The sequence below is a fragment of the Microtus oregoni genome, unplaced genomic scaffold, assembly GCF_018167655.1.
Source record: "Microtus oregoni isolate MIOR12 unplaced genomic scaffold, Mior012 000055F_ref0000237, whole genome shotgun sequence".
Classification (NCBI taxonomy): domain Eukaryota; kingdom Metazoa; phylum Chordata; class Mammalia; order Rodentia; family Cricetidae; genus Microtus; species Microtus oregoni.
This window is the reverse complement of record NW_024543831.1, coordinates 5,676,882-5,697,903: the sequence shown is the minus strand read 5'-3', so window position 1 is coordinate 5,697,903 and position 21,022 is coordinate 5,676,882. Positions and strand designations below refer to the sequence as shown.

General features: G+C 48.2%; 1 protein-coding gene across 3 annotated transcripts in view; it reads left to right on the top strand.

The window, feature by feature from the left end:
• The window catches only part of Zbtb16 (zinc finger and BTB domain containing 16), a 184,754-nt gene that overhangs the window by 82,075 nt on the left and 81,657 nt on the right, over nucleotides 1–21,022 (top strand). For all 3 annotated transcript variants that reach the window (XM_041638710.1, XM_041638712.1, XM_041638711.1), the window contains exon 3: nucleotides 9,641–9,738. In XM_041638710.1, coding sequence (XP_041494644.1) covers nucleotides 9,641–9,738 — 98 coding nt within the window. The remainder of the gene's footprint in view (nucleotides 1–9,640; nucleotides 9,739–21,022) is intronic.

The window sequence follows — 21,022 nt, the reverse complement described above, 5'->3', positions numbered from 1 at the left end:
TTTTCAAAGCTGTTTTCTTAGAAACTGGCTATTTGTGCTGTAGAAAACCTTGTATGGGAGACAGAAAGATTTAAAAAAATAAAAATCAACCCCTGCTCATCCATAACCATAGTCTGATTCCCTTATAGGGCCTGCGAGGATCTGCAGAGAGCGCTTTGGATTTATTTCTGTTTCCCTGGGCTGACATCATCTCGTATGCATCATGGTACCCTGTTTTGGGTTTGGAAAAAGCTCAGGAAAGCTATAAATCTTGAAGCTTTTTACTATTTTTCTTTTCTTTTGTTCTCTTTAAACACACACATACACACGTACACGCGCGCGCGCGCACACACACACACACACACACATGCAACTTTTCTTCTTTGTTAAAAGGAAAACTACAAACGCGTGTATTGATCCCTGCCTTCAGATCTTAACTGCCTTGGCTGTAATACCTTGCTTACATCTGCCAGGTTTTTGTGCAGTGTTGCAACATCTCCTTAATCCAGTGAGCATAAATAGAACATTTCAGTCATATTTGGCTACCAGCAACTTCACAGATAAGCATGCTAAGACCTTGTTGAAAGAGACTGTATGTGATTGTGTGTGATACCATCAACCCACAGCCCAGAGCCCAAATGAAAAACTTTTGTTCTTGGTGAAATTTGTTGATAGAGATATTTGAAATAAATGACTTCAGAGAACTCAATAGCTTTAAAACAAGGGGCAGGTTATGTAACAGCCAGGGGCCCTGGCCACGTACCGCTCTAATGCCCCGAGGGTCCATCTTAGATTACCTCCTCAGGGAGATAGCTCAGCACCGGCCTTTGTCATTTCCTGTATTGCCCTGGCTCCAGCTTCCCCACCTCTTCCTTCAATTTCTTTTCTTGAGAAAGGTTCTCATTATATTTGGCCCTGACTGACTGGATCTCACTCTGTAGACCAGGTTGTCCCTGCCTCCCAAGTGCTGGGATTAAAGGTGTGTGTGTGCGTGTGTGAGATCACCCCTGGTCTCCTTTGCTTTTCTCTTTGGAGGCAGGGTCTTCCCTCACTCTGTAGCACAGGCCAAGTGCAAACTCACTGGGGTCCTCCGACTTCAGCCTGCCAGGTGCTAAAGTCCAGTGAACCAAAACCCATGGCTCCAAGATCCTTTTTCAGTACTGAGAAGTCTTCTTACCTGGAAGTCGTATACTTGGTGTGGTTAGACTACAGAGAAGGCTCTTGTTTGTCCTATTTCCATATATATGAGGAGTGTGTGAGTGTGTGTGTTTGTGTAGTATATATGCAAGTGTGAGGCATTCAGGTCTGCATACACATGTGTGTGCACATGTTTGGAGGCCAGAGCCTGCCACTGGGTGTCTTCCACTCTCAGTCCCCACTTTATCATTTAAATCAGGGTCTCACTGAATCCAGAGCTCATCAACTGCTTAGACAATTGGCTCGTGATCTCTAGGGATGGGCCCATCTTTTCCACCGTCCCAGTACTAATGTCGTGGATATACAAGACCACACCCCTCTTTTGTGGAGGATGTGAACTCCGAGGTCCTCATGCTTGCCTCTTAAGCATTTGACCTCCAGAGCCACCTCTCTAGCCCTCTGATGTTTTTTGAGTTTGTTTTTTTTAAAGAACATTTGTATGTTTTATTTATTCTTATTTTATGTGTATTGATTTTTTTTGCTTGTATGTGTGTCAGATCTCCTAGAATTGGAGCTACATGCAATTCTGAGCTGCCATGTGGGTGCTGGGAACTGAACCCATGTCCTCTGGAGGACTAACCAGTGCTCTTAACCACTGAGCCATCTCTCCAGCCCCCCCCCCCCCCGATGCCTTTTTGAAGCATAGGATTAGCCCATCGATTCATTCATTGGCCAGATTGGCCTTGATTCCAGGCCAATGATGGATGTATGACTTTCTTTCTGAGAGCCTGTAATAAGGCAAAGAGGTTTCTTTCTTGGGCAACAGAGGCAGCTATCCTGTACTGAAGCCTATAGCTGCATAGAGTATATAGAAATGTATAGAGGGAATGTGGGTTTCTCCCTCTCCCACATTTTTCTCCTCAAACTCCCTTTTTGGGGTTGTTTCCATCTTTGAATGCATTATGCATTGCATGGAACCCTCTCTATGTTCTGGGCTCAGTGATAAAGGACCGAGAGGATGAACGTGGTGTGGACCCTTCCCAAAGGAGATAGAGTACAGCCAGTGTAGACTGCATCAGCCCCCACCACCTTGCAGCTTGTGGAGCTGACTAGCAAGAACCCAAGAGATCATCTTGATCTAAACTGGCCTGGCTGCAAAGATGTGAAGGCAAAGGCTAGAGAGAGAGAAGCTTGGCCAAAGTTGTTTGCTGATTGGGAGCAGACCTGGAGTGAAAACCCCATCTCCTGCACTCAGTCTGGTAGATTGGTGTAACCAGTCAACATGTACTCCAACCAAAATGGTCTCCTGTTTCTCCTCCTCTGCAGCCTCTGTGTCCCTAGTTCCCACCCAGACCTGCAGCAGGGAAGGTGTTAACTAACATTGTTAGTTCTCAGTTGTTGTTTTTCTTTAAATTGCTTCTTTGAAATCCTTGGCTTTTATTAGTATATTTACTTTATGGCATACATAAAGATCTGTATTAAAAATAAATTGTGTTGTAAAAAGCGTTGGGTAATGTTTATTAATATTGACTAGTCAGGGAGCCACCAACTATATTGCTAGGAGGATAATTTGTGGTAATACCAGCTATGCATTTGAAGCTTGTCAAATGATTGTCTGATGGCCACATTTTTAAAGAGAAGTGGGTAAAAGGACAATTTCCCTTCTGTCTTGAGAAAATGAAAGTGACCTGTTCCTAGCTGAGATTGGAACTGCCCTTTCTCTCTCCCTGGGACTCAACCCCTCTCCAGCTTCTGGCAGGCGCTTGGGGCTACAGGACAGTGGCCAGGTGTGTCCCTCGGTCTCAGAGCAGCTGGAGACCGCCTCGCTAGAAATATCTCCTCTTCCATGTCTCTGTCTTCTTGAGTCTGCGCTAAAGGCGTTGAAGGCAGAGCTGGAGGCATGATTCCCGTCCTTAAAGAGCTTGAAGTTCGGAGGAACTTACAAACATCTCGAATGATGTATATGACACAGCGACACTGGTTGTGACTAATGACCTGCCCAGCCTGGATTATGACACTGTTGGTGGCATTAAGAGACATTCTTTGAGAAGACCAATGTCACCCATAGAAGGTAGGGAACATTCAAGTGTCCTCAGGCCATGTGAAGAGCTCGCTTTGGTCTAGGGTGGATGCCTGTGGTAGCATTCACTGTTCAGCCATTACCTTTCTCATGAAGATCCACATAGAAGGTTGAGTATGTTGGTACATGCTGTAATCCCAGCACTGGAAAGGCTTAGGCAGGGGGATCATGGGCATGGGGTCAGCCTGGGCTACCGAGTGAGTTCAAGGTGAGTCAGGGTTACATAGGTAGGTCTTGTATCAGAAACAAACCAAACCAAGGGAAAAGAATCACCGAAGCTGCAGACGATGCAGGAGACTGGAATGGATAGTCTAAACAGCCTTCCTTTCGCCAGAAACTGTCTTTGGGGAGGAAATCTCTGATGGCCTCATCTTTATGTCAGCACTGTCTTAGACTACTGCTGACTACTGGTTGGCCTTTGTCATGTCATTTGAAATAAAGGTCTGTGGACCTCAGAGTTAAGACTTTTTTTTTTTTTTTTTTTTTTTTTTTTTTTTTTTTACCACAGCAGTCGTAAGGAAGGTGAGATAGCCCAATACTGAGCTCTCCCCTTTCTGTTTAGTATCTGTTTAGAAAGCTGAGTGAGCCCAGCCAGGTGATTTTACAGCAGAGCTGAAAGCCTGTTTCTTTTGAGTCTAGAGGCTTTGGCCCACTCATGGTGTCCCCACAAGGAGAGATTGGGCCAGTGTCCGCGTTTGTTGATGTAGTCTCTCTCCAGAGAGGCCCAGCCGGTTTGCATGCAGCTAGCTTCCCGAGTAAGTAGAGGACCTTTGAGAGAGTTGTTGTTTTAGTGGACTGCAGGCTTTTGAGAATGCATTTAGACCTCGGTCTGGATTTTATTCACAGAAACTCCTGTCTGCTTCTGAAGGTGCCATTGATTAGGTCAACTTCGTGATGCAATGCACAGCTTTAAATGTCAACTCGACATAACCTAGAATCCCCTGGGGAAAGAATCCCGGTGAGGAATCATCTACATTGGGTTGGCTGGTGGGCATGTCTGCGGTTGGCTGTCTTAGTTTATGTGAAGAGGCCCTTCAGAGTGAGTGGCAGCATTCGCCAGGCAGGGGAGCCTGAACTGTGTAAGAGTAGAGAAACAGAGCTGAGCATAGACAAACAAGTGAGCATGCATGGTTCATTTCTCCCCGCTCCTGCTCTTGATCGTAGACGTGACCTGCTGCTTCCAGTTCCTGCCTCTGTGACTTCCCACCGTGATGGATTATAACCTGAAATTTTAGGATGAAGTAAACCACTTTCCCTCCTCATATGCTTTTTGTCTGAGTATTTTATCATAGTCACAAAAAGTAAACTAGAACACATGGTCATTAGATTAGAAGGCCAAAGTTCTAGCTGGGGTTTGAGGTACAAACCTATAATCCCATGTGCACTGGACACTGAAGTCCTAGGAGGATTGTAATAAGTTCAAAGCTTGCTTGGGTTGCAGAGGGAGTTCAGGGCAAACTGAGACCTAGAGAGAGCCTGTGTCATGATGAAAAAGACTACGGAAGGATACAGAGCATGGTGAGCATGCTTCAGGTTTTTAGTCCCAAGAACCAGCAAAGCAAATAAGAAGAGGGTAAAATCACCAGCATCAGGGAGCTGCCATGCAGGGCTGCCTCTGATCAGGCACTAGGTGAGGTGGAAGGATCTTCAGGACCTCATTGGCCTTGTCTGAATATTGGCTCAGAGGATACATCCGTTAACTAATGGGTAAAACATCATCCAAGGTCCAGTTCTACACCACCCCCCTGGGTTCTCCCAGTTAACAGGTTCTATTTCCCTTCACTGGTCTCTTTCCCAAAACTCACAGGTCAGGTAACGTCAGCTTCATGTTAGCAGAGTTGGGGAGTATACCCCTTGGGCTGTTAGAGTTTGTCTCAATTGTTCTTGCTCCTGGGTAGGTCCCCTCTTTATCATGTGTCCCTACACAGAACATGGGAAGATAGGAGGCGGAGCAGTGCTGGGCCTTGGGCTCCCTCAACCCCCCACTCCAGAAGCCAGAGAGTCTAGCCTTTTTCTCTTAGTGATGCCATGAGCCCTTCTCTTCCACTTGCCTTCTTGGTCCTTGGCTGAGTGGATGGTAGTGGACTCCTTCTATAGAGGTCAGGCCTCCAGGGTTCCCTTAAGGTTAGGGCCAGCTGTTTCTGGATACTGGGGTTGGGGAAGACAGGAGGAGTCACTCCTTGCTGTCTTTCATGTTCTTATGCTGTCCCTTTTGCGCTGGGTTGATGAAAGCCTAGCCTGTGGGTGTAAGGTTGTTCCGAAGCTCAACACTGATTATTCGAGGAAATTGCCATGGGCCTTCCTTGTATGAACGTCAGGAGCCACGAGCTAGGGTCTGGTTCTGGAATGGAGGCTGCCAACATGGCTGTTGCACACTGATTATTCCTAGGACAGGAGGAGGAGTGCCCTCTACCTCCTTTTCTTAGAGGGGTTTCTTTAGTCATGAGCATTTACTTTAGAACAGGGCGTAGGAAGCAAAGGCTAGCTAGAAATAGCATCTATCACAGAGTCCTAACCGGAGTCTTCATGAGTTTCAGATTCAGTGAGCACAGACATGTCCCAGTGACAACCTGGTCTTCTTGAGTTTCAGATTCAGTGAGCACAGACATGTCCCAGTGACAACCTGGCCACAGTGGCTTTGTTCGTGAGATCACTGATGAGAAAAACAACAACAAAAGAGTCCTGTCATGTTGTTTAAAGGTTCCGATTTGCTTAGATCTAATTTCTCCTAATGATTTGGCTTCCTGGAGAAGGTAGGTAGAAATGGTCAGGAATGGATGTTTTTATCTTCTGGGACATAAGCGAACACCTGTTCCCTATACGGTGATGTTACCTGTTAGGAGATCAGGCATTTGTCTGAGACGGGTCACCATAAAGAGTAAGTAGGGACCTGAAGCCTATCCTCTTCTTAGGATATGTACAGTGGGTTGATCGACTCTAGAACCAGGTTACTATCAAAATGGTGTCCATCAGTGTGGCTTCCTCTTGGAGAATAGTGCGTGGGAACTCCATCATCACTGGAGGCAGCGTAAAGGAAAATGAGAACTTCGGACAGGGCAGGATCGGGGAGGCATGTTGAACATGGAGAGGAGAAAGGCCTGTAGCTTGGCATTTTGGTCTAAATCTCTGCAGAGAGTGGTGACCGTGGGTAAAGAGGGGGCCAGTGACCTCATTCAGAGTTGTCATCTTGCTTTAGCTGGGAGTCTGTTGCTGCAGGGGCTCTTCTGAAGACTGTGACAGAATCTGCTGGTTGCTGGGTCTGTAGAATGCTCTTGCTTCTTCTCTGCCAGAAGTAGGAGAAGGCTTCAGACCGTCTTCCTTGCTGTGTAAGCAATCATTTTTTAAGATTTTGTTTTAAATGAACAAGCTCCTTGTATAGGGCTCCCCTGAAGTCCCAGGCAGGCCTGTGAGGTTGCCCATCTTTCTCTTTTGAACTTTGTGTGCCTGGCCTTGCTCTCCCTGCCAATGAAGCCTGACCCTTGTCCTCTGCTACATGTGGACACACACGGGTGCCATGCTGGTCTCTGGGAACCTGTGTGGGGCACTGAGTTAGTAGGTCAGTTTCAGGGCAGTGTGCTTCCCCTGGGAATTGGGCAAGACACAGCACCAGTATCACCAAAGACTTGAAAAGTCAGAGTGGCTGAAACGGTTCTGAGGAGAGGCTTCTGGTGGACTTCTAGAAGTTTCTTTCACAGGAAGAAAGAGAAAATATGGGTCCTATGAATTCGAAGGTTTTTAAAATGAACAGATTGCTGGGTTGAGTCTAGAGTTTTGTTTGCTGTATCATATAGTCTGATGGCCTGGGTGTTTCAGTATATCACAATACATGGTGACAAGCAGATCATGGCCCAGGAAAATAATAATAGTGTCCCTTATAAGAACTCTTTGGAGGCCAGGTCAAAAGGATATGAATAAAGACTTTTGAGTAATAAAAGCTTATCTCACCTAAAATTTTAGGTAATAAGCTGTATAATTTTACAAATTAGAAAGAATTTGGTTGGTGGGTGTGGCGGCACACACCTATGATCCCAGCACTTGAGAGGCAGAGGCCAGCAGATCTTTGAGAATTCAAGACCAACTTGATCTACACATCAAGTTACAAGCCTATCAGGGCTACAGAGTGAGACGCTGCCTCAAGAAAATAAAATAAACTTTAAGCGATTATGACAACATGACTTGTTCAGTGTCTTTAAGCCAGCCGCCTGGGCTAGGTCAGGATAAGGGTGTGGATCTTGCATTTGTGTGCTAGGTATTCCTACTTATACCCTGCTATACTTAGGCAGGAAACATCACCTTTCACATGGAGCCAGTCTGGTTGGCAACTACAAGAAAAACCACTTTCAGCAATTGCTGAGTAAATCTCCTCATATCCAGGGAAAAGGCAATGCTGTTACTTAGGAGTGTTCACTGGGGTGAGAGATTTGATCTGGAACCCTTGAGGGAGGATCGAAGCAAGGCTGGTGGGGAGTATCCCCCAGATCTGAAGACTGAGCATTCCACTGTCCTTTGGGAAAACAAAGCCACATGAGGTGTGTCCTTTCATGCTCCCAGACATGGGTACCCATGGAAGCTAACAAAACACAACAGTGAAAATCAGCTAAACCCAATTCATAGCCAAATTTCAGGAAAGTACCGGGGAATCTACCCTTGAAGAGACTTTGTGCTGTGTAGGTATCTCTTAGAAAGACAAACATTTATCATGTCCATGCAAGCGACAGGAGTGTGCCACTGTGCTCGCTCCCCACACCACCTGTGTGTGTGTGGTGATTCCTGGGTACCCACTTAAAAGCATACTTTGCCCCAAACACTATTAGGACATGCCCCAGTACCCTGACATTGTGAAATATAATCAGAGTAAAGAATGTTCAGTTAAAATGTTCTGTCCTCTTTCTCAATTTGGATAGATCAGCCACAGCCAAGAGTGAGATAACACGTGGGGGATGGGTGGGGCGCCCAGCAGTGTTGTGGGAGACCGTGTGTGTTTATGTGTTTGTGCTTGGGAAATCATTTGTCTTTGGCAAGGGGGAAGAGGAAGGCAGCAAACAGAACAATGTGATTGAGAAAGAGTTCTGCAAAGAGAACTGTCTGTGATCCCTATCAGAAGGCTGCACGCATGATGTCGGGTGTTGTCCTCTTGCTACGGTTGGCCCATTGTCTGGCACGCTACAGAGTCTCCGCTGGGGCACACTGAGTGATTTTAGCACCGGTGTGGGGGTCTGCAAGTAGGTATCAGTGTGTGCCTGGCTGCCATTGTGATATGGGCACGGCCAGTCTGAGCACATACTACCCAGTTTTCTCAAGCATGGGCAGCACCAGCTCCAAAGCCCACTGTGGTCTGAACACGTGACCGTTCTGGATTAGCAGTGGTCCAGGATCTCAAAGAACTCAAGTCACACCTGCCCCGCTGCTCTCACATCCTGTCTCTGGCTGCCACTCTCTGCCCTGGTCCTTAGTGACAGGAAAGACACAGATACTAGGGTAGCTGTGCCTGGATCCTGGATCCAGCCGTGACCATTGGCGCTTGAGAACAAGAGTGTGGCAGAGAGGGGCAGTCAGCATATGGGGCCAGCTCACATAGTACTCGGATCCCTTCCCACTACTCAGCTCTCTGGTTTCTGGTCCACTGGGTTCCTTGTAGCTGACCAACCCCATGCTAAAGGATTAGGAAAGAAACACCACAGCAGGGAGTTAGGCTTAGAGGTAGCTTTGTCTTGGAGCCTGTAACCGGTTATTGCCAGAGTCATAGCATGCCACTACATAGAATCCTAATGGTGGTGAGTGAGATGGCATGCATGGAAGACCCTTGATAGGCTAAAGAACCTCATTCTAGATTGAAAGTATTCAGTGTCGCTAAATTCTTCTGTCTCTTGGGTGTGCGGGGTAGGTCATGGCTATTCAAAGATATCTGGATACTGAAAGAGAAGCATCCTTAGGCTTCTTGGGAAAGTTCCTGAACATTGGGAATGGGGAGAAAGATAAGACACTGTTGCAGCCTTCTGAGTCTAGCAGGTGGCAAGAGCTTGCTTGAATCAGGCACAATTCAGTGTCTGTGTGTCTCTGTGTCTTTGTGGGGGGAGGGGTTGAGATAGTGCTGCCTTGAGGTAACAAAGGCCAGGAGGGCTCCATCCATGATTGACAGTTAGCCCTCTGAACTCACATCTGATTTCTGAGTCGGAGTACCCGTGTTTAAAGTGATAAGAAGTACCCTGCACTTCTAGGGACAAGATTAGGAATGGCTACAAGAGTCCATGGACACTGGGGGCACAGGGAGACTGTCCCACAATCAGGGTGAGATGAGACTCTTCTCTCCTCCTCACTGTGATCTCTTCCTGTTCCCACGGCTGGGAATGGCTGTGCAAGCCTGCAGATGTGTGTGGTGGTGGTGGGGAGCTGCCTTCTGTCCAGCTGGAGCAGCGGCGACCTGTCTTCTCCTCTCTTCTACAGGAAACTGCACAGCGGGATGAAGACGTACGGGTGTGAGCTCTGCGGAAAACGGTTCCTGGATAGTTTGCGGCTGAGAATGCACTTACTGGCTCATTCAGGTAGGCGAGGCCTCCTTCCCTGGCCCCATGTTGGTACAGACAACTACCTCCTGCCCATTTTCCCTCTCAGCTCAGAGCTGGCCATGGTCTGATTGTCTTCACTGCCAGCCGGGGCTTCGGTCCACCTTGTCCCTTGGATCTTCCTTCCAGTTTCACGGAACAGAAAAGCCACCCTGAGAATGTGTCCAATCAAAGAAACCCATCCTCGTGCTCTCCCCTGGGGTTCCCAGGCCATCACTGGTACCCATGCCCTGTGCGATCTACCTTCCAAAGTAGACTGCAGTTTCATTAGCAGAAACAGTTGTGGAATTAGGTTCTTGCTGTCTAATGAATCTGACTATTGGGCTCACATTATACAAGAGCCTTTAATTAAATAGATATAGAAAGGTTGGAACTCAAAGCTAGTTATAGCATGCTGTCTTTTGCAAGTTAATTTTATCCAATTCTAGTGGGGTTGACTACGTGGCTGCTCGTAATTTTGTTCATGTTTGGGCAAAACTGTTCTGCCCCAAGAGGTGTGTGGAAAGGGGAGAAGCCCTTGACACCCTGCGTGCCTGGTGGGGTGGGTACAGGGAAGGAGCCTGCAGATCTGACGCTGCAACCTTTGAGCTGAGGGCACAGCCTGCCTGTTACTGTAAAGGCTGGAACTGCCCTGCCAGTTCTTCTCTTCCTAGTAGCTTTGCCTTTAAACATTGCACTCATATTTTCGGGGAGAAAAGAAGGCTGTCTGCTTTGGTCTTGCTCCCCTTATGTGGGTGTCTACCAGTAGCTGCCTCTGCTTTGGCCATATTGCCTCAGCAATATGTCCTCCCGGAGTTTTAACACATGATCCATCCCTTCCCGTGACAAGATACTAGCTACGTGACTATGGCCAAATTCATCCCCCCCCCTCTCTCTCGTGCTTCCCCCACATAGAAGTGATTTTTTTTTCTGTTTTGAGAATTAGGTGACAGAATACTAAATGTCTCCACAGAAAGTTCCCTGGCTCGCAGCTGACGATTCACAGATATGGTCCCTACCTAGACCTCTTTCCTTCTTCCTTATCTGGAAGCTGTCACCCCAGGGCATGCCTCATCACCTCACCCCAGATGCTGCCTGCCTGGTGGGCTGTCTGCTTACTATTCCTCCTCCAAGTTGTTGGGTGGATGATGGTATAAGTTCTCATTGGCAGCTTTGTAGTACCCCACAGAAACTGTGCTGCGTAGCCCACGTGATTCCACTTATTCATTGCTTATCAGATGCTTTGTTCTGTTCATCCCTTTCTGTCTGCATAACAGAGAACTTCTCCCGTCTTTCCAGGTTTTTCCAGACCCCTTTCAAAATGAGATCACCTTTGACCACTCCCGACTTGTAGTCAGAAGTAATCATGCCTTCCTTTGGTGCCCGTGTTTCTGTATCTGATGCTGTCCTTGAGCACAATCTTTCTTCCCCGTGTTATATTTCTGGGCTTGCCTTATCTCCCCATCTTGAAAGGCAGGAAGATGCAGCCTAAGAAACTTGGTCACCTGCCTCCTGATGAGGTGACTTGGCCTTTCTGAGTCTCCTCACCCTTGTCCATAAAGCGGGAACGTTGAACTCGGAGACCTTGTAGGCTCACACAGCCTCTTTCCCACTATGCCCATGTGTGGCAGGTGCCTGGTAGGTACAACCTCTCTTCATTCTCCTTACCAGACAGCAAAGTGGTAGGGCACAGGATTGGGCCTGTGTTATGTGTTATTGCCTGCCATCAGCAAGTACTTATTGAATGAAGGAATATAGCTTGGGCATCTGATGAACCACTCAAGAGAACTCTAAGGTCCTGGCTGGTCTCGCCAACAGCAGAAATCCTTTCATGGCTGAGGGCCTTGATGGAATGGGGACACACTGAACCTCCTGGCCCTCATCCAGGCAGTGGGCACAGGCGTGACTTGGCTACCATCTCTGCTGTAAAAGTCATGTCTGCAGTGTTGGTGGGTATGGCTGAGGCATGCCGAGAGCTGCTGAGCTCTTATTGTTAGGTGGGTTTGGTGCCCCCAGTTCTGACAAGATAGCGGCTTTGCATCACTTCACTGTAAGCCGGTGGGTGGGTCGGTGGGTGGGTGGGTCCCTGGGGGGAGTCACTTTTGTCCTATCAGAGGTACCATGTCAGGGTCCCATAGACTTATTTGTATGCTTCCTAAGCTTCAAGAAGTGGGCTGTGCTTCCTTACTTTCCCAATTCAGCGCTGATGTATTGGCCACTGAAGCCTGGCTGTATTACATGATTGGCCCCTCTGAAATCCACTTGCCAATGCCCTTGTGAAAGAGGACTTGGCGATGAGTCACCATTTTGTTTGAATTCACCCTCGCACACAGCTAGCCTGCAGAGTCTGAGACTCCCAGTCTTTCCTTTTTCGTCCTGCACATGGGTGTCTTGACATTCACGTAGTCCCAAAGGGCAGCGAGGCTAGACCACTTCCTCAGCCTTTGTTCCCTGCAGAGACCTGAGCTTGCTACAGGTTAGGGCTTGGCTGAGGGGTTCCCAGACTTGTAGCAACCACTATACCAGCTAAGAGAACCCTATTGCTCTAGAGGAGATTTGTTTTATGCTGGGCTTGGTGATCTATACCTATAATCTCAGCACCTGGGAAGTAGAGGGAAGGGGCTCAGGAACTCAAGGCCTGCTACAGCCACATAGCAAATTCAAGGCCAGCCTGGGCTACATGCTACCTTGTCTTAAAAAAAAAAAAAACAAGACAAGTTTTTGTCTGTCTGTCTGTCTGTCTGTCTGTCTATCTATCTTGATACACACACGATGGCTGTCCTGGAACATGCAATAGATAGCACATATTTTTTGCTTGTCTGGTTTGAAGACTCTGTGTTAGGGGAGGTGACAGTGAGACCAGCCTAAGGATCTATAGTGCAGACCCATTTTTTTTGAGGATAAAGGATTGGAATTGGGAAGATCAGTAGTTGCCCAGGGCTTGGGGAACCTGTTTTTGTCTTTTTTTCTTTTTTAAAGAACATGCTGTGAAGAAAAGAACTCCAGCCTGGGTCCTGGTTGCTCCCTCAGCGTTGCCCTTGCCAGGCTTATCCCGGCTGTCTCTTCTGCTCCACCGAGCTGCATGCCTCTCCCTTCCTCCCTTGCTTGCTGGTGCTGGCCGCCCCACCCCCTCTTGGCTAGCACAGCCTGTGTTTGTTATTGTAGTCCTGGCGCTGAGCCAGGGCTGGCTGGGAGCCAGGCTTGTGGGTACAGTATGTACAGTGAGTGCTCTGCCAAGTTTGTCATCATACGCGATTATTTTTTTTTTCTAATCTGGAAGGGGTGGGGTGAAAACAAGGGTTTGTGCGATGCTGGAGGAGAGGGTGCACTGAATTCCATGTTGTTTCTGTAAGGAAGGCGCTCCCGGCACGCTCGCCTTACCCCTTCTGCATCTTTCCTTTCGCCTCCTCTCCCCTTCACTTCCCTATCAGATGAAATCAGCCTGTAGGAGACCGACAAGGCAAGCTCTTATTTGCAGTGACTAGAATACTAAATTTACACTCTTAAATCAGTTTTCATTGTGTTGAAATTGACAATTTGTTTAATTAGAAGTTTGCCCTGTAGGAGGCCCTTCTGAGAGCCTGCTATTTCTCCCCTCCCCTTCTTACTTTCTCTTTTTTAGTTGTGTTGTGTTTTTCTTTTTCTTTTTTTTTAAGACCCTAAATGGTGGTAGTAATGTTTGGTTTAATTGAAGTTTCTATTCCGATTTGAATGCGTTAACTACCCAAATGTTTATGAGATATACCTGATGATAACAATAAGTTTAAATTAACCACCAACAACCTAACTCGTTAACTAATGAGTGATCTGGCCGAGTTCTGGATTTTAGAGATGGTTTTCGGGATCAGAAGGGCTTGAGGATTAGGGGTGTGGCTCATCGAGGGAAGAGCAATAACTTTACTCAAGTTTCTGCCAAATTTGGGGTAGGGTTGGGGCAAGGAGAGGAATACCCTTCAGCCCATCACCCGTGTCCAGAGATGACCCTGAGGTCTCGTTTATTGCCTCGTTCTTGTGGGGATCAGGCCCGGAAGCATTTATGGGTCCCCAACTCTTTGCCTTTCCTTTTTCTAAAGAGATGATTTTCAGCTGGGATGTGGGGCTAGACAGACCACAGACCATAGGCTGTGGCTCAGTGGATTCTGAACTTGCCACACCCTGGCATGACATACTGCAGGCTTAGAAGCACACTGCAACTCCTTGCCCTATTTTGGACAAGGCTATTTACTGGGAGGGGTCTGGGTGTCTAGATGGTCAGGTCCCATTCTGGGGGTATCATTCACTTTTGGAACGAGTGTATGTTTAATAAGCACTAATTACGAGTGAGGTCGAGTGCCTTTGACAGTGATGGATGTCAGCGCACCCTTCCCCTCCAGGAACTTGGTCTCGTAGGAAACTTCAGGTCGGTTATAAAACAGTGGTGAAAGAATAGTACTGAGTGTCAAGAAGGAAGTATAGGAGAGGTTCAGAAGATGTGGACCTCAAATGGAAGCGAGAAAAGTGCTCTGGAGGGATCACGGGAGGCCTGCCTGTGGGAAGAACAGTGTTGCTTGGAGAGGAGTATGTGGGTAGAGTGGGGGGCGGGCAGAGGAAGGCGTGCAGGGCCTAGCATGGGGACGAGGCAAGACTATGGAAGGCATGGAGGGGCAAAATGATTTGTAACTCCCCAGCACTGGAGAGCCACTAACATAGAGAGAAGGAAGCAACCTTGTTTTCCCTTAAGGGACTGTTGAGCTTTAGCTATCAGTTGGCCCCCTCGATAGTCAAGACAGGTAGTCCATATTGGACATGGCTGCAGTGTGGAATCCCAAGCTTCCTACCCTAGGGTAAGCTGTCAGGGTGGGAATGCCTCACACACGCCTTCCCTGCTTGCACTGGTGCTTAGGAGATTTTAGCCATGCTGATTGAGCACCCACCCCTGTGACTAGGCTTGTGTCCGTACTGAGCCACAGCAGAAGAGTGAAGGCCTAGGGTGATGGGTTTAACAATTCGGACAAGAGCATGGGGTAGCCCTGGTACAATATCTGAGACCTGAGTTATCCATGGAGCAGGTGAAAGTGACGGGGAAGTTGGGACCAGAAGCAAGATTGGTTTTCTTTGGCCCTTGTGATCAAGGGAAAAAAAAAAAACAAGTTGGCAAAGATCACTGAATTGACCTGGTTTCTTCCCTCTCTCCCTCCTCCTCCCTCCTTCTAACACTTAGCTTTTGACTTCAGGGTTCTTAAAGACAGAGGAGGAGGAAAAACAACAGCAGCTAGTAAGTCCCTGTGACTGCTAAGTGAGGGGTGCCCAAAGAGGTCTTCAGAAAGGCTGCCTTAGAGTTCCAAGATGGCTTCTCAGGACCGGGGCTTGGAGTTGGCCAGGCACAGGGGAGTCTGTAGCCAGTCCTTTACCCTGTCTCCTCTCCAGAGGACACCAACTTTCCTTTCTGCCACCAGGGTAAAACTGGAGACTCCTGGAAATACCCTCTCCTGGAGCAGGGTGTGGGGGGGTGATCATTACTGGGAGACCCAGATCTTGAGAGGTGCCCACCCACTGAGCATTCCTGTTGGCAGTGGGGCTCCGAGGTCCACACACTGGGGTGGCACAGAGGAAAGAGCTGGAAAAGCACTTCCTCCTGTCTCTCTCTTGAACACCCTTTTCGCTCTTCCTCTCCCTCCTCTGAATTTGGCCTGCTTCCTGAACTTTTTCCCAGAGTGGTGTCGTCACTGGCCTGCCGGCAGGTCTGGATGTTCTGCCAGCATTCCAGAGAGTTTATGATCGCTTGCAGATGCGTCTCCAAGAACACACTGTACCCAAAGCAGAAATTAATGCAGGCTTGACTGCAGTCCAAGCCCCTACACGGGAGAGAGGAGAAAGAAAACAAAAACTGTTTAATGCTGTTTATAAATTATACAGGGGCTGATGAAAAATACATTTCTTTCCTGCCCCCTTCCATTCTATCCCTCCCCTGTAGCCCCCTCCCCTCTCCCGCCCCCTCTCCATTTCTGCCTCAAGAGCCTCAGCTGAGAGCAGGAGAATATGGTTTTGCTTTTTAGCTCCTGTTTTGGCTGGGATCCGAAACCCTGCCGCTGACTCCTAGCCAGAGTGTTCTTCCCCTTCACCTGATGAAATACACTGATTTTTCCAGCCCACACAAGCTGGTTTTGGTTTAGTTGTTTGGGTGGGTGGGTTTTCACCCCCCTGGGGGGGTTGTTTACACTGAGTTTCATATGCTAGGGCGCCATGCTAGTCCTAGGAAGATGAGTCCCCCACATCTGTCCACCTTAATATCACTGAGCATATATATACTTTGAGGTCCCAAAGCCTGCAAGGCTTCACCTAAGGCTAACTGGACTGAGAAAGTTGGGGAAATTCTTTGCAGGTCTTTGTATTAAACAGCAGTATCCACCGCTTCTCTTCCAGCCCTTCACCCATAACCTGTGTGAAGATAGGGTTCACAACCCCCCTAGTACACACATATATGGTACTGTAGCAGGACTGGGGAGCTCATTCTGTCTATCCCTCTGGATCCCCAGCTTCTCCCCACACCCCACCAGCCCCCCTCTCCCAATTTATTCTATAAATTCGTTTCTACATTATGTCTATCCATTTACATGGCTTTTGTGTTTTTTAATACTGCTAATGTTTATCATTTGCCCAACAGGCTCGACAGATTTTGCTTCCTGTAGAGCACTGAGGCTTTAGAGCCCCCTCGTTGCTAAGTAGCAGTCTCTCTGTACTGTAATGGGCTGATTTTGTATTCCGTTCAGCGCTGTATCTTATTTTTGTATGCAAGACAAAGTGTTTTGATGGAGGACGATTGCGGCAGTGTCTGGAGGCTGTTTGGAGTTTTATGGGCTGTACAGTACACTGTGTGCTCTCTGAACAGAACGCAGGCTGTTGAATTTTGGATTGGATTTGTCATTTTTCCCCGCTCGGAGAGGAGCCTGTCAGATAGAACATGACTTTAAGGGTGGAAGAAAGAAAGTGGGGATTATGTAACATCCCTTTCCTCTCTCCCTCTTTCTGTCTCTCACTCTCGCTCTCTCTCGGTGATCCTTCCATCCCCAAATAGGGTGGCACACCTCCTTTCCCACCACAGCATGAGTTTGCTCAGCTAGCTGGTGACGTTCCTCTTAGGAATGAATGGTGCCCTGGAGGAGAGGATAAGACATCTGTCTGTCTGCTGCTCACTGGAGTCTTCTCTCCTTCGCTCCTTCCATCCTGCCTGGGTTTTGGACATCTTTCCAAGCCCCTGAGTTTTGGCTGAGAAGGAGTGGGATGGGACTGGAGTGCAGGACCATTTTTATGGGGTGGACCTGAAAGCAATGGCGTTTTGTTATTCTCAGAGTCTTTACACCTTCGCTGGACTTCCTAGATCCGCCTCTTGACAGACATGTGTTCCTGGGTGGGCTCCCATGGCTGTCTTTCCCTCTAGCCTCTGTTCCCGAGTCCTTGAGCCAAGTGGGGCCTGTGTGGTGTGGCGTCCAGGCCTGCACCTGCAGATCGTGTCCTGCCCTGTCCATCACGCTGCTGCTCTTCCTCTCAGCACTCCCTCTGCAGGCGCAGGTGTTTATTTTGCAGCTCTTCTCTCCTTTGCTTCCACTTCCCCCCAGTCTCCTCCAGGCTCACTTATCTCTTTGTCACCGTCCCCATGTCTGTGTCAGCGGCAGCCGTCGCTTGACACTGCTGTGTGTTTTCTGTCTTCTTTCCTGTCTCTTCATCTGTCTTAGTCGCCGTCTTCCTTAGCCTGTCTTCTCTCATCTGTCTGTTGGTCTGTCTGTCTCTTTTGTTACCACCCTCAGCGATCCTTAGCTTAGAGGTCGGGCAACTGTCAGAATGGGAACTTAGATCACTCTGGCCCAGAGGCCTAGTGAGGACGTGACTAGAGAAAGGTCGAAGCACTTGGACCTTACACGTGCTGGTTTCTTACCTTCAGGAGACCAGAGTGGGTGCGCTCTGCCCTGGCTTCTTTGTACATACTGTTTTTGGGTGGATTTGGTAGATAGAAAAACAGGGTTAGGTTTTGCAAAGCCTTTATTGGACACTGCTCCTCAGACCCCATGCTCACACAGGTGTTTACTGAATACCTATCAGAGCATGGAAGCCTCCAGACAACCCTTGCCAATCATTCTCCTATACCTATGATCTGGAAAAATGCTTGCCACACAGAAAGCTTGGATCGGTATTTTTGAATCAATGGATATTCTGTAACTAAAGTGAGGTAGCTCAGTGGGTAAAGAAAGGTGCCTGCTGCACTAGCCTGGTGCCCTGAGCTTAATCCCTGGAACCTGTGTAAAGGTAGAAGGAGAAGACCTATTTCACAGGGCTGTCCTCTGATGTACACACACGCATGTGCGCATACACATACACACACCCCTACCGCCACCACCAACAGATAATCAAAATAAGAGGCAGTATTTTCATCAGACAATATATGCACGTGTGTCTGTATGCACAAGTATGAATAAAAAGGAGTTTGAGATGAAGTGCTTACATGAAATACTCAAAATTGTTCCTCTGCTATAATGGGCCCACACAGGCCATTACCTTGAAGATTTAAAAACAAAATGAGCTCATGATATCTAGTTATTGCCACCGACATTCGTGCCTGGCTGCAAACCCAGCTTTACCTTTGGCTTCATTGTTGGTTGTTAATTTTTGAATGTTGGTGGCACCCCCCACCTTGGGTTCCTATAGGAACCCGTTGATGGATGGATAGGAGGAGCATTTCTCAACGAGACCCCAGCGAAGAACCTTTTCATTTTCAAAATAACCTCTGACCTTTCAGGCCAACAGAACAGAGTTTCTTGGAGGAATCCCCAAAGGCTAAGGCCGAGAGCTGAGGCTGAGACTCCAGGTTGACTTTGGTGGGGGGTGGGGGAACAGGGGTTGAAGTTTGCATTTTTTAAAATTTAATAATTTGGGTTTCCCATGAATGGTTCTGCATGGTGTGCAATAGTATGCATTTTCATAACTGTCTCTTCCACTTTGGGTAAAGGAAGGGAGGGGAAAAAATAACAGCAGCAGCATTCTGTGGGCAAAGGAAGAAAACAAGAGAATGGGGCAGAGAACAGGCTAAATTTAAAATTGTAATTGGCTGACTTCCACTGGCTTGCGGGTGTTTTAATGACTCATAATAACTTCATTTAAAACCAGCTGAGCAGAAAATAGATTGGAGAGGAGCCTCGGGCCATTATGGATTTGTTTTTTTTGACAAGCTCGGTTTTCAGCAGCCAGGAAGGCTCTCAGAGAGGGCTTGGCTGTTTCTCTCTCTCTCTTTCCCTTTTTCTCTCTCATGACTGGGAGAGACTGTATAGAAAAAACAGAGATAGTTCCTTTTTCTTTTCAACTCTCCCCTTACCCCTTTTAATTTTTTTTTAAAACTGATTAAAATAGATGCCTCGGGGTATTATTTTAGCATTTTAAGATTCGCCCCCACACCCACATACACTTTTGATGTGGTAAACAGAACATAAATAAAATTGTTTTGGAAATGACTGAATTAATTAGGTAGTAAAACAACTCCAATGAATAAATTCCCTGTGCTGGTTTGCCCTCCCCCTCAGCCATATTTCCACCAACCCCCTCCTCTTTCGCCCGGCCCCTCCCTCCTAAGGAGGAGACCCTCCCTTTTCCATGGCAAGGCTGTTCTACTACAGGGGCAGTCGTTCAGCGATTCACCCGCCCCACATGCCCATCAACTGGGGTTTCCATGGGACTGGCTCCGTCCAGGAAGTTTTCGGGATTGTCAGAGGAGTCTCTGACCTGTCTCTAGGCATTTCTAAATAAAATCCTGCCTGTTTCCCGTGCTAGGAACGGTGCCAGGACCAGAGACTGCTCCCTTCTTCCCCATCTTTTTCAACGCTGCCCCCTCAGCCCTGGGGTGCACCTGGCTGGACTGCACAGGAGGCCTCCTGCATCTGATCGCTCTCAGCCATCTCCTTGCCTGTCCCCTCTTATGGAACCTGTCATCCTCCTTGTTACGGAGCTTTGTTGTTTTGGTTTCTTTTGTTTTATTCAGTTGTCCCCTTTCATGCACTAGGTTCTAGGCTCTTGGGAACATAGGATTCATGTATCCCTGTGTTCCCCATACTGCGTAGCACAGGAACCTGAATGGTGGTTAGACCTCTACCATCTTTTGTGTAGATGGGGGGGGGGGTACGGCAGGAAACGGACTGGAGGCTCTCCTGTGCTGCCTCAAGCCCTGGGAACAGCAGTCTGGACCTGGAGCGGGAGGCAGGGACCTTGTTAGTGGCCGAGCACATAGTAGGCAATCAGTAGACGTCTGTTGAAGAAATGAATGGCTTTGGGTGCCTGATACTGCATGCAGATGGGGAGAAAGGCATCTATCTGCTGTGTGCCTGCTGTGTTCCAGGCATAGTGCAGTGCTGGCATGCTGACAGCTTTGACACACTGCTGCTGTTTATAGATGGGGACACTGAGCCTTCAAGTATCCGCGGCTTAGCCTGTTTGAGATCAGAAAGCCAAGGGGTGGCAGAGCTGGGTTCCTACCTAGATCTTTCCCTGTGCCTGACCCTGGTTCCACACGTTCGAGTGTCCCAATTCCCGCTTCACTGTTTGTTTAGCTACTAATGCCTTACAGGTTGGGGAGGTGAGCTAAGAGAGCGAAGGCCAGGAAGGCCTCCTCTTCTGAGGCTCGGAGACGGGAAACGCCATATTGGATGCTGCTCCAGAGCCTCGCACTGGGCCAGCCACCAGGAACAGGAGTGGTTTATTAACCTTTCCTGCTGGGCCACAAGGGTAGCGTGTGTTCAGTGATTGCCTGATACATCTATGGCTGTCGCTCTTCTGCATTGCTTTGGAGGGCTGCAGCACGATGGTCCTGGGAGCATCCCTAGAGGATCATGGGTCAGTATGCAGCTTCACCTCCAGGGAGAGCTTAGCAGTGCCGTGCCTTTCATTCCTCTCCATCACTGTGCCCCACAGAAAGAAGGACACAGAGAGGCAGCAGCTAACTGTGGTCTCCTATCTTCTCCTGGGAAAGGCACCCTGGGCCCAGGAGCAAAAGGGAGAACTTGCTTGTTCTGTGACTCTCAAAGGAGTAAGCGTGTGGGGGTGTTTCTAGCCCTATAGGCGTCCAGCATCTTGTAGTGTGACCTTTTGTAAGGTTGTGGTCCCCCTGGCCTTTCAGCCCTTGTCCTATGCACTGTATCCTTTGATATGAGACTAGTTTTGCCCACTGTCAAACAGCAGAGCCTTCTGGGGTGGGAGTGGGGAGGGGAATTTTCACCTAGTGTGAACCGGACTGTGAAGGTGGAGAAGCAGAGAGATGTGAGTGGCT